Source organism: Alternaria infectoria (assembly GCF_024043175.1).
Source record: "Alternaria infectoria strain BMP 0036 chromosome Unknown scaffold_13, whole genome shotgun sequence".
In the NCBI taxonomy this organism is placed as follows: Eukaryota; Fungi; Ascomycota; class Dothideomycetes; order Pleosporales; family Pleosporaceae; genus Alternaria; species Alternaria infectoria.
This window is the reverse complement of record NW_026250702.1, coordinates 316256-329165: the sequence shown is the minus strand read 5'-3', so window position 1 is coordinate 329165 and position 12910 is coordinate 316256. Positions and strand designations below refer to the sequence as shown.

At 51.6% G+C, this 12910-nt stretch overlaps 5 protein-coding genes across 5 annotated transcripts; 3 read left to right on the top strand and 2 right to left on the bottom strand.

The window, feature by feature from the left end:
• Nucleotides 1-67: 67 nt before the first annotated feature.
• J4E92_007619 (uncharacterized protein) lies at nt 68-1765 on the top strand (the record flags this gene model as incomplete). The annotated part of the gene is made up of 1 exon (XM_051498982.1): nt 68-1765. One exon carries the CDS (start codon nt 68-70, stop codon nt 1763-1765), a length of 1698 nt encoding a protein of 565 aa, XP_051350717.1.
• A 438-nt stretch (nt 1766-2203) lies between these two features.
• Nucleotides 2204-3658, bottom strand: J4E92_007618 (uncharacterized protein; the record flags this gene model as incomplete). The annotated part of the gene is made up of 1 exon (XM_051498981.1): nt 2204-3658. The coding sequence occupies one exon, from the start codon at nt 3656-3658 to the stop codon at nt 2204-2206; it is 1455 nt and encodes a 484-aa protein (XP_051350716.1).
• A 1498-nt stretch (nt 3659-5156) lies between these two features.
• J4E92_007617 (uncharacterized protein) lies at nt 5157-6015 on the top strand (the record flags this gene model as incomplete). The annotated part of the gene is made up of 3 exons (XM_051498980.1): nt 5157-5430; nt 5483-5661; nt 5716-6015. The coding sequence occupies 3 exons, from the start codon at nt 5157-5159 to the stop codon at nt 6013-6015; spliced, it is 753 nt and encodes a 250-aa protein (XP_051350715.1).
• Nucleotides 6016-6809: 794 nt separating this feature from the next.
• On the top strand, nt 6810-8237 carry J4E92_007616 (uncharacterized protein; the record flags this gene model as incomplete). The annotated part of the gene is made up of 2 exons (XM_051498979.1): nt 6810-8008; nt 8066-8237. 2 exons carry the CDS (start codon nt 6810-6812, stop codon nt 8235-8237), a joined length of 1371 nt encoding a protein of 456 aa, XP_051350714.1.
• A 2167-nt stretch (nt 8238-10404) lies between these two features.
• J4E92_007615 (uncharacterized protein) lies at nt 10405-12287 on the bottom strand (the record flags this gene model as incomplete). Its single annotated transcript, XM_051498978.1, has 2 exons — nt 10405-10431; nt 10659-12287. The coding sequence occupies 2 exons, from the start codon at nt 12285-12287 to the stop codon at nt 10405-10407; spliced, it is 1656 nt and encodes a 551-aa protein (XP_051350713.1).
• Nucleotides 12288-12910: the final 623 nt, after the last annotated feature.

The following is a 12910-nucleotide window of genomic DNA, read 5'->3' as shown; positions in this document are numbered from 1 at the left end:
TTCTCCCGACGTCAATTGCCTGCGACGGCATCTCCACTTGCCGCGCTTCCTCGACGGCGGACCCAAGATGGCGACTCATACCGTCATCGAGATCCCCAAAACGACCTCTGCAGCTGCCGATCCGCGAGCGCCCAGCATCGTCACGACTTTACCGCCTGAGATCCGCAACCGTATCTATGAACATCTATTTGCAAAAGATGGACCCGTCCTCCTAGACGACGGCAACCCGCAAATGGAACTTTTGTCTAGGGATCACGTCACTCAATCTGTGCATGGCAATATTGAGCAACAGCTTAGGGAATATAAGCCTTGCCATGTCTTTGGTGATTGCATCGGGCTTCTACTGTCGTGCAGGCAAGTCTACCATGAAGCAGTCGGTATCCTCTACGGCCATAACACTTTCTTGTTCTCTCGGTTCCTGGTCAGACAGATGCACTTTACCTGCAAATGGCTGTCAAATATTGGGTCACATTACCAGCTCCTATCCCACGTTCACATCGACGCAGATGCGCTTGTCACAAAACTCACCAGAGCATACGATCTATTACCGCTGTTGAAGCTCATTTGGTTTCGTCCTCAGGCCAAATGCAAAATCTCCTTTGTGCTTTCCGGAAGGTCGTTATCCAAGAAGCTGCCTTACAACCGCGGTCTGTACGATCTACCCCCTTCCATGGAACTTATGAATGGTGTTCTCTTCGCGTTAGGCACTGCAGACGCTCTCAGTCTCAGGCAGTACGCCAGATACTCTGGCCTGATTTCATCGATCAGGATCTGGTACAACGACCACGGTTATACTGGGTTCGTGCAGTACACTGGTTCTGACAGCTCACGTCGCTTTCCGCATCCAGTCAAACATTTCGAGATCTTGGACTATGGTACCAAGGTTCAGTGGGAGAGACCTCAACAGTCGAGCCTCCTGTCCTTGCCTGACGTATTCTTGTCGGCCATCAATACGTACGCAAGCGCATCCGATACAGGGGTTGTGTTCGATCTGGACATCAAGAAAGCCTGGGGGTACCACGTAGGTCTCAGCGGCGTTAATCGCTTCCTGAGATGCGACATCGACCGAATGGTTACGCGAGTGTACGACGATATTACCATCCGCATGTCTACTCGGGAAGCTATGACCGACTTTGGTGACTTCAAAGCACTACAAGAGCTGATGGACATTGAAACCTTTCAGGACCTGCTCAATCCCTACGAGTGCAGAGAGGAGGCACGCTCCATCGAGATGGTTCTGATGTTCAAGCTCTTTACACAAACTCCCACCGCGGACCTCCGTATAAACATCAACAACCTTTTGAAAATATACGAACGCGACCATGAAGATCTTAGCATTATCATCCAAGAGTCCGATAGCAGCACGAGTGGCACACGGTCAATCATATGGCAATATATTCAGGGTGCGGTATTCCTCTTACTATCAGATGTATTGAAGCAGTATCCTTCGCAAGCCAGTCAGCCTCTTCCACATATCTGGATCAATGGTCACGGTACCGTTTTGAGCGCCACATACCCCGCCACGGCCACCTCTAAGGAGACGTCCATTCCTTGTTCGTACCCCATCGACGATCCGGTCGGGAACTTATTGCAAGGCTATCGCAAGCTTAAACATCTTCATCAGCAAGGTGGGGAATTGAAGAGAATTGTGGCTGCTCACCGACCGGGCCCTGGTTTGGATAGCAGTAGCCTGGTAGGTATGTGGTACTCCTTACGGTGGTTATTTGGCGTCGATCACATCGTAGACGCAGATGCATGCTACTGAGGATTACCTGAAAGCAGCCGATACGAGTAGCAGAGACAGACAAAAGTGGAAAGCAAGGTCTGGAGGCACCCGACAAAGGCGACTTAACGCTGTGCTCTAGTTGATGCTCGCACGCCAACCTAGGAAAAAACTAAACAGTCTAGAGCCTACATTAGCGCTAAGTCACCGCCTTTGCAAGGTTTTGGCTTAAAGTAGCCTGCAGACCTGTTTAGTTTTGTTTTGTATGGGGTGCTCGCGGCCAGTTTGTGGCATTGACGTCTCAAAAGTGGGGTTTGAAAGATATGGAAGACGTTTCAGATTACCAGTAAGACACATTGCATGTGCAAAAGGTGATCAGAAGCATGGCACATGGCTGAAATGGAAAGGGCAAAACAACAATTCACTCAGAAAGTACATGGTGATTTCATTCCAATCCATTATACCAATTCTACATCCCCCCTAGCAGTTCCTCGAGCATCCAAACGGAAACGGAAGAACCGCCGGACTCTTATACCCTCCCTTCCCCACACTCCTCACTCCAAAAATAACATTATCCTTATGGATCGTCGCCGAAGTGAGATTAAACCAATTCACATCCCCCACCTCAATAACATTCGTCCAATGCGGCTCAATCGTATCACGATACAGAATCTCGTACCCCTCAACCGGCAGCCCCTTCGGCGCATCCCACTTGAACTGACTAAAGTTATCGGACGTCGTAGTGTTGATACCAACATTCGTTGGCTCACCCGGTGCGTTGGCTAGACTCCACATGGTGGATGCAACGACCTTGGCGGCGCGCGTGTTGTACTCAAAGTCTAGCCATTCGACTAGATCGCCGTATTGCTTTCCATTCCGCACGGTGACGTTTTGGTGCTGTTGCGTATAGTCCTCGTTGGGCTGGACGAAGCGAACGCCTGTGTAGCCTGCTTCGAGGAAGGGGCGGTGGTCGCCACCTCTGCTGTATCTGTCGAGGCGGTAGATAAGGCGTACTGTCATTTCCGTGAAGGCATTCGATGCGACTTCGTAGATGAAGCGACCCATATTACGAGCGGGACTGTCGTTGTCGCCGCCGATGCTAAGACGCGATGTCATCTTCGTGGAGTTCTCAGTCAGAGGCGTGCCCTGGCAGAAGAGGCGGATGTTGTAGGGATCGATGGTGCCATCAGAGGCTTTGGAATTGCCGACCATGTCGAGGTTTATCATGCCTGCTACATTTACGGATGCATTCTTGTAGGTTTGGGCTAGGTTCTCGGCGCCGAGGAGACCTTGTTCTTCGCCGGCGAAGGCTGTGAAGACGATGGTTGTCTTGGGCTTGTAGTGTGCGAAGATACGGGCGAGTTCGAGAGAGACTGCGACGCCTGAGGCGTCGTCTACGGCGCCGGGTGCGTCGCCTTGGTAGTCGATGGGGTCGCTGTTGCGCGAGTCATAATGCCCGCCTGTTACGTAGAGGCGATCGGGGTCCTCGCTGCCTTTTAGTGTTGCGACGACGGTTGTGATGTTTACTGGGAAGATGATGCGCTCATTGTCTCCGGGGTGTTTGATGAAGCTGTTCCAGTCTACGGTCATCCTTCCCTCGCTCTCATCGGCTGCCTCTTGGAACTTAGCCGTGAGCCATGTTCTCGCAGCGCCGATGCCTCGGTTCGGGTCAGTTTGACTTGACAGGGTGTGACGCGTGCCGAATGATGCCAGCTTCCGGATCGTAGCCTCGATGTTGTCGCGCGATATTTGCGAAATGATGTCCTGAAGGTCTTCATCCGGCATCTGTTGCTCTAGCGCCTTGCCAACGACTGGTAACGGCCATTGTTCCGCACTCGGGAATGACTGGTGAGGATGATGTGCGTGGATAGGTGACGAGAAAGCCGTCTGCAGCAGTGTTGCCGCGCAGACCGCGAGGATGGACGTAGACCGCATATTGATCGATCTAGAGAACTGGCCTTGACGATACAAGAGATCTTACCAAAACATTTTGTTCCTACATTTTATACTCCACCATTTTCGCCATCCCACTCTTCGCGACAGGCTGTCGACTGCCGGTATCTCCAACATCTCGCGATACCGCAGTGACTGCCGTCATCGGAGAAATGCAACTCTTGCTATCATGGCTTTCGCGAGCGCCGATCTGTATCGTAAGTGGAAGCTCGTAATGCTACCAAGACGCCAGAAGGAGAATTAGGGAAGATTTCAACAGCTTTGCTGCATGCTCAGCTTGGCAACGGGTACCGTGGTGCGGGGTTCTCCATTGAGCTTCCGACCATTTGCGACGATATGCGATAACATCGGTCGTCTTCCGAAGGAAAGACCATTAGTAAAGCGACTGCGGCCTCGCGACGCTTTCCATTCTTCTGGCTGTCTGGTCGCGAGGGCAGTGCTGGCGTTAGTTACCTTCGAGGTGGCTGGGAGCCAGGGGCCTCGATCACGCAGTTTGTGTCGCGCTTTGCGAACCACATCTGCATCGATTGTGCAGTATTTTCAAAACCGCTACAAATGTCGTGATTGAAGTCTGGTGAGCACATCGGCTTGGTCAGTCGAAATCGAAGGGAGAACATCTGAACAAGATAGCAAAGATGGCGCTAACCCCAAAGCTTGGCGTGACATCATCGCATTGACTGGGAACCTTGGAAGCCACCAAATTACAACAATGCGACTCGATGACAGTGACATTCCATGAACACAAGTATCTGTCAGCAGAGGTTGTGATTATACACTCACGATATGCAGCAGCGGCTGCTTCCCGGCGCTGCATCGAAGATTTCTCACTGATCGACGCCTCGTAGCGCCGCAACAAGCTTGACAAGCCTCGGCTGCACGAATCGTATCGTCGATGGTTCTCACGTTGCGCAGCATCGGCTGTGGAAATGTTCTCTATTCGTCCTGGAACCCCATGTCTTCCCCACGTGTTTCGAGATATCCGGTGGTACCTGGGGTTCATGAACGTGCTAACTCCAAAGAAGAAGGTAACAAGACTGGCAGCAACACCAAACACGGAGTGAAAAGCCAAACTAGGAGTACACAATAAAGGCCCGATGCATCACAATGCATGTCATTTAAAGCGTCGGACAGGAACTAGGCAATCACTGGTCAACGTGAACGGATCAGGTGTAATCATTGGGCGTCGACGGCGGTAAACAAGAACAGTCCAACTTAACGAAGCGGAGGAGGAAATTGAACTGGTAGAAATAGGCATGTAGGTAAGGTCTGATGACATGGCTTGCCAATGTGCTTGCAAGAGACGATGCAGTAGCGCAGGAGATAGTACTGAAGTGGTTATGGCCACACTCGCTGTGCTTTAGTAGGACGATGGCTCAGAATACAAAAGGTCAAACCGTCCACCTACTCTTAGTGGATCATCGCTACCAGCCTCTTCAGACTTCCTTCGTTACAAATCGGCCACTTTCGACAATCGCTCAACATGAAGACTTGCGCTCGCTCCCTTCTTGCCCTTGCGGCTATTCTCACCACTGCGCTCGCTGCGCCAATGCCTGCGAGCGGGGTGAGCTTCCCCATCACTGACCTCCTCGACAAAGACCTCACTGTCGAGGAGTACGCGGCACAGCTTGAGAACCAGGACGTTGAAACACGTGACCTTACCAAGCGCCAGTTCAGCGGCGACACTTACAACCAACTGACTGACGGTACCGCCTGCCGTCGCGTAACTGTCATCTACGCTCGTGGTACTACCCAAGGCAAGATATCTCTATTAATCGTAGGCGAGTTGTACACTGATACCCTTTCTAGCGGGTAATGTAGGCGAGGCCAACTCCGAAGGCCCAACCTTCTTCAACGCTCTGGCTGCACGTGTCGGAGGTGCCAGCAACTTGGCCATCCAAGGCGTTACCTACCCGGCTAACGTCATTGGCTTCTTGGCTGGAGGCGACGCCGCGGGTGCCACCACTATGTTCAACTTGATCAACCAAGTAAGTGTCATTATGACTATCGATATATCAGTCCGATGCTGACTGTGCACCTAGGCCATTACCCGATGCCCTTCAACCAAGATCGTCGTCTCCGGATACTCCCAGGGCGCACAACTCGTGCACACTGCTACACAGAGGCTATCAGCTTCCGCCGCCTCGCGTGTCACCGCCGTTGTAACATTCGGCGATGCTGACCGTGACGAGTCCTTCGGCTCTGTTGCTGCTAGCAAGGTTCTCATCATCTGCCATGCTGGTGACAACATCTGCGACAACGGCATCATCATCACCCCTGAGCACAGGAACTACGAGATCGATGCTCCAACTGCTGCCGCTTTCGTCGCCGCACGCGTTTGAGTTCGAAACTGAGGGTGGCTGGAAGTACGATCATATATGATAAGTTTAATGGTTACGAAAAATTTACGCTGGGCTACTTTTTGCACGATTGTTCCCTGACCTTGACTCCCTTCTCTTTTCAGTGCATGGGAACTACTTTCGAATGTTGCCAAAGCAACGGTCTATGTGCAAAGAAATCATCTAGTCTCCGTCGAGGAGCAGTAACAGCGGTGAAGAGACGTTCGGATTGCAAGGGCTGGAGAGAGTTGAGTATCAGCAACAGTATGCGTAATCGATGGGCAATCGTGGACTTTAGAAGGCAAGGTGCCCGACACGTTGTCGTCGTGGTCCTTGTTCTCCCCGTTTCGCCATCCGCGGGTGTCAAATCCTCTGCGGCCTTCAGACACCCCCAACATAACGTGCTTTCCGCATCTCATGTCGAAATGGCGCATCCATTGCAACCTTTCGCGTAAGATGCCCATCAAACCGACGGAAACCGCACCATACTTGGCAAGCCACAGGAAAACTCGAGTGAAGTCATAACCAAAAGGGTCCGACCCGTGGACGCTTGGGTCGCAAGCCGCCACGCGCGAGTCATTTAGCGCAGATGTCGTGCTCGCCCCATAGAAAACACCAAACGTCTCGATCGCGGTGATTGCCTCAACGTCCATCACTAAGGAGAGAAAAATTGGATACCAAGCTCGCCAAGCATCGCGGTGTCGTCCGAACTCTTAAGATATGTAGTCTCCACGTTTGACTGAGGTTTTTCACCTCATCCCGACATCTTTCTCTCCATCTTTCGCCTCCGCATCGCCATGTCGTCCGCCTCCTTGTCTGAGCCTTCGGGCTCCATCAAGGGTTCTGGACCCTTCTTCCGCTCGGTGCCTTTCCAGATCCTGGTCGCATGTGGTGTCTCGTTCACGGCTCCGGGAATGTGGGATGCGCTTGGTGGACTAGGAGCTGGAGGTGCCGCTGAACCGTACGCCGTCTCTGCCGCCAACGCCCTGGTATACGGACTCTTCGCTGTGGTCTGTGTCGCTGCCGGAGCTATCAACAACCGTATCGGATTGACGTATGGTCTTGCATTGGGTGCTATTGGGTACCCTTTGTATGGTGCTGGTCTCTACACCAACAACATCTCTGCGAACACATGGTTCATGCTCTTCGGTAGCGCGCTTTGTGGTATCTCCGCTGGTTTCTTCTGGGCTGCCGAGGCTGCTATCATCATTGGATACCCATCACCTGGAGACCGCGCTTTCTACCTTGCCATTTGGCAGACCGCGAAGGCACTTGGACCGATTGTTGGAGGATCCATCAACCTGGGACTAAACGCGAACCGCAAGACCACTGGATCGGTCTCATCAACGACCTACATCGTGTTTATCGTCATTATGTGCCTTGGCCTTCCGGTAGCCCTGTGCTTGTCGCCAGCGCACAAGGTCTGGCGAAAGGATGGCACGAGGATCGTCACTGAGCGCGCCGCAACCTGGGGTGCCGAATTCAAGGCCGTCGGAAAGCTGTTCGTCAGCCGCCGTATCTTGCTCCTGCTGCCAGCTTTCTTCATCAGCTACTTCTACAACGGCTTCATGAGCACCTGGTTGACGACATACTTCACGGTCCGAGCCCGCGCTTTCTCCTCCTTCTTCACCAACTTTGCCGGTATCTTCTCCTCGTTCATCATCGCCTTCCTACTCGACAACCAGAAGATCCACATCAAGAAGCGCGGTCGCATTGCATTCTGCACCATCATCACCATCCTTGTCGGCACTTGGATCTGGGCAACAATCCTTCAGAAGCAAAACTACGATGCGTCGGAATCCCCGGTGTTCGATTGGTTCCAAGGCGGCTTCGGAAAGAGCTACGCGCTCGTTTTCTTCTGGCAATTCGGCGGTCAGGCCTTCCAGCAATTCCTTTACTGGCTAGTGGGCCAGTATGCGACCGATCTTTCCAACTTGAGCCATCTTACTGGTATCCTGCGTGGTGTAGAGGCCTTGGGTCAAACTGTCGCTTGGGCGTAAGTATTGCCATTCTTGAAACGCATTCGGAACTCATCAACTAACAACTGCAACAGCATGCAATCAGAAGGTGGTGCAAACCACTTCGTCAGTATTGGTATCAACTTTGGCATCACGGTGCTGTGCGTCTTCCCTACCTGGATCGTGCTATCGGAACTGGAGGGCAGCCACGAGGTTCGCGTCACGGAGGATATAGTCCCGAACAAGTCTCACGACGACACAGCTTGAGATGTGCCAAGGCACTTCGAGTTATAATACATTTCTTGCATTCTCACAACCATCGCACGACTACTTCGTATCTCTCTGCCGCTTTCACTAATCTTTCTCGCGCACACCCTAGCTATCCTTCAGACATCATGTGCACGTATGCAGCTCACCAATACTCACCAAACCGAAGATCCGAATTCTCACGCACTTCAACTTCTACGACTTCAAAGCGGCCATTCATCCATACGGCTGAACAGGGTCTCCTCATAGATAATTCCCTGTGGCGTTCGCCGGCATCCGCAAGTGCGGTTAGCACCAACGTGCGACACATCCACAGATTCATGGTCTCTTCAGCACGAGGTATGCCTTCCTCTCCAGCAATCGAAACGGTGATTTGTGCGTAGCCCATTAGACCTCCGGTGATTTGCAACAGCTTGACGATGTTCAAGCGAACGTCTTCTAATGGAACCGCTGCGGGTATATCAAATTCCAGAAGAAACCTTGCACGCCATGTCTGAAATGGGTTGCCGTAAGGCACCAGCGGTGAATAGCCGTGTTCAGGCATAAGGTGCTCGAGCTTGCCGAACCCGTCGAAGTCTGTGCGTGGCTGCCTAGTGCTCATTTTGAAAGTATGATGCTTGTTGCCCCAGATCGCTCCGTAGTATTGAAAACGGATAGCTTGACAAATCGCGCCGGTGATAAGCGAACCTCCAGTTAGTGTCTTTTTATCCAAGTCCCAAATCATGTCAAGGTCTTTGCTGCGGTGATTGCCATTGTCAATGAAGCTGACCTTGTCCAAAATGGTTTTTCGAAGAGGCGACGGTAAGTTCATGAGAGTGAGCGACTTCGTTTCCGGCCTTACCCACGTAAGCTTCTTGCCCCCGTCAGATATGTTGATCCGTAATTTCACCCAATCTTCCACACATACGTTCGGCGTGTGGAACATCACATGGGCTTGAGTACAGTCTCTCTCAATGTACACCTCTGAGATTTGTCTTCCATACTTCCTCAAGCCAAGGGGATCTTCTCGGAAGGTTTGTGCCGTCGTGTTGAGAAGATCGAGTTGAATGCCTATGTCGACCTGGCCAGAACTGTTCGAAACATGGAGATCGTAAAAAGGAGCGCATTTGTCGTGCACAAACTCCACCCGGAGATCTGGTGTATGTTCCATCTCAGTAATGAGATTCCATATCTCTATTGTATGCTCATACTCGTCAACTCGTCGTCCGAGGTAGTTTCTCGGTTGTACTCCATGAATTTGGCATGGAACTGGACAGGTTGTATCCAAGTCGAGGAGAACTGCTCTGACCATTGTCTTACGAGAGCCAAACCCTTGGAGCATGCACGCCGCGTCTCTGGCTTCTTCTATTGCTCCTTTTTCTAGACACCAATGGCTCATAGAAGCCGCATCCCTGGAGACAATCCATATGTTGTTGGAGAAGAGAGTTGTAGCAGCTTCTTGGTAGATCTGCCGGCACGTAGATAGCATAGGAAGGAAGGCTGCTATGTCTCTTCCCAGTTCCTTGTCTTCGAAGGTACAACGCTGGTCGAACACCATTCGTATTCCATCTGGTACATGAAAGAGAACATCGTATACGGCATTCCGAACCTCGGCAGGAAACGTGGTAAGGAATGAGGGTGCTGCCAGATCGTATGGTGTCGAATTACCCTCGGCGATAGGCGGGAAAGAAGGTTTCTTACCGAGCTCAATGGAAGAATCATCATCGGACATGGTTGGTATTGTTGGGTTGTGAAGTCCTCGATAGAGACTATAGGTAGACGCGCGTCAGCTAGAAGTAACGGAGGATAAGGCGAATGTAAAGTAGGAAGGAAGGTGATGTGAGCAACCCTTATTTATCGATCTTCAGCGTGGCTAGTACTTCAATGGAGCAGTTGCGTTGTTGGTGACCGCAGCAATCAAGCTGATCTGTTTGCAAGGAAAGACAGCATACCCTCCGATTGAATTGACTGAGCTACGGGAAACACCATTCCATGTTCGAAGTTGGGACTATGTATTGTCATTGCTAATCGGAGCTCTACACTCAAATCAAGCATACACTTTCCACCATACGGTCAAATTCTCCAACGTTGCAACACAGCAAGCCGTGATACGACTGCGCTGTCGCATCTCGTGGTCTCGTGCGATGGCGCGCGCATAGTATTCGCCTCGCCAACGGAAGCTCCCCATTCAACGATCATCCACTGCAAACAAAATCTAAACACATCAGTCAGCCTCTCTCTTCACAACAAGGTCAAACAAAAGAACTTACATCTCCCCGCCCAATACGCCGCATCCTCATCCCCCACCACCACCAACCACTGCAGATACCCCAAATAACACCCTAACGTGCCATCAAACAGGCGGCCTGCGTGCGTCGTAAAATCCCCATCTTCTACATTTCCACCATACTTCTTGCGAAAATCTCGATTGATGACAATCACATCTTCACCACCATCTCCACGCGACACATTCCGCTGTATGGTCTCCGATGGATTGATGGATTTGCCGCCTGGCCCTTCAACGCACACGATACGCCCGTAGCCGTTGACCCAGATGTTGGGGCAGCGCTTAGTGTCTGGACGGGTGCGTTTGTACGTTTGTTGGAAGTCGGTCAGGGCGATGAGAGCGCATGTGCGGAGGTGGGCCAGCGAGACAGACGCCTTATCGTTTGTATCGCCGATCTGGAAGGTAATTTTCCTGTCGCGGCTATCGAGGTACGATGTCACGCGTAGGAAGTCGAGTATATTGATACGCAAATCATCGAGTTTGGGTGCGGGCGAAACGTTGAACTGAAGTAGAAACTCCAGGTCGCGGATTCCTTTACGTCTGTTGCTCATTCTCCAGGGCTCACGTGGAGTAGACGCTGTGCAGCAGAAGATGCGTAGTTTGTCGAAGTGGCCGAAGTCTGTTTCAACGTTTGTACTCCGCATCTTGACTGAGATCATATTGGCGAGCCAGAAGCGATAGTAGCACTCCGATCGCAGATGTTGCGATACCGATTCCAGCACTGGAGTTGCGCCTACTGTGATCTTTTGGTCCAGATCGATGGTGACTGTACTTCGCCAGGGGTCAAGAAACCCTTTAGCAAGACAAAGCGATTCGAACAGTCGGATCTTCAGATGCTGTGGTAGGTTCATCAATCCGGGAGTGTCGGCGGGTTGAAGTGACAGTGTTGTGCCGCCGTTCGTGATGGAGAACTTCCGCTCAACGTAGGTCCTCTCAACGTGGGGACGATTGTGTGACGGCTTATAGTAGTTGTAGTCGAACAGGATATATCCTTCTAGACCATCTCTTCGGATGAAAACATCGTGCACCTGACGTCCGCAGTTCTTCAGACCGAGATCGCCGCGTCGGAGAGCTATGAGCGCGTTTGTGATGGCACTAGTGTCAAAGACTGGATGTGTCTTGTTACCTCTGTTCTCCGGATGTGTCTGGCTGAACATGGGATTAAAATCATTGTTATTCCGGTACTTGTAGTTTTTGCCAGCTCCCTTGGGGCTGACAATCTTGATCGCACGGATCGCATTAGGCGTTGCCCAGAGACACTTCAGCAGATTGCCTAATTTGACAGCCTCAGCCACATCAGTTGTATCCTTGCTGGAGTCAATTTTTAGGCGCCATTTGAGTTGGTCACCGCCATTGTCGGTGTTTTCAGCCAAGTTGAGAATAACCTTATGTACCATGGTCGCACTAGATCCGAGCATAGTCAACCAAGTTGCGAGGTCGTCTGCTTGTGTAACTCGGTACCCGGACTTGTCATACGAAGCCCTTGAGATAACCCAGGTGTTACTCGACAGGAATAAGGACGTGGCCTCGTGGTAGACTTGCCGGCACGTGATAAGCAGCTTTAGCGCATGTGCGTGTCCGGTGTGTATCGGACGAGTATCGGCGGAAGCAAACCTCTGGTCTCGGACAAGCTGATGTATTTCGATCTCGCCGTGGGCCGGAAGTAGATAGCTATAGATCTTGTTCCGGATCTCTCCAGGTAAAGAGAAGAGAGTTTTCGCACCAGCCACAGCGGGGATGGCTGGGGTTTTCGGTATAGGTTCCGTTCGCGGGAGTGTTGCCATAGCTGTTGAGTTCGGGTGGGTTGAAGGGAGTGAGGGTCGGGTTTAGAATGTTTTGCTGTACGGGTCATTATATACAACGAAGGAAGAAGGTCAGCGTCTGTGCAACAGTATCGTTAGTGCCTCCTGACATCGTTTTCACTTTGCTTACATGAAGTGAATCCCTTTTCTCATCACTATACTTGGGGCTGGGGTAACAGCCGAATACCTGGTATTTGTGAAAGACTGCTTGCCTGGAGCCATCGCACTCGTTTCCTCCACAAACAGGCTGTGAACCGGTGAGCCCCACCTTCCAATTCACCCTTGCCGCGCTACTAGCTTGTACCCGCGACATCCCAACCTACCCTACGCATCCGGAATCTGGAAAACTACAGCAGTCAGCATACCCCCTCATTACTAAAAACCCCAAAATAACTCACAGGCATCAGACCAGTACCTCGGACTCACACCAAACCCACATCGCTGAAGCCAGCCGATATAAAAGCGTGCAGAGCCGTCGAAAGCCTCGGCAGGCGGGGTATAGCCATCCACATCGTGCCAGTAAGTATGCCCTTTGAGTGGAAGACCGTATTCTCGGAAGATGGTACGGCGATGTGTGCTCCAGGGTGTGTACTTTTGTATGTACG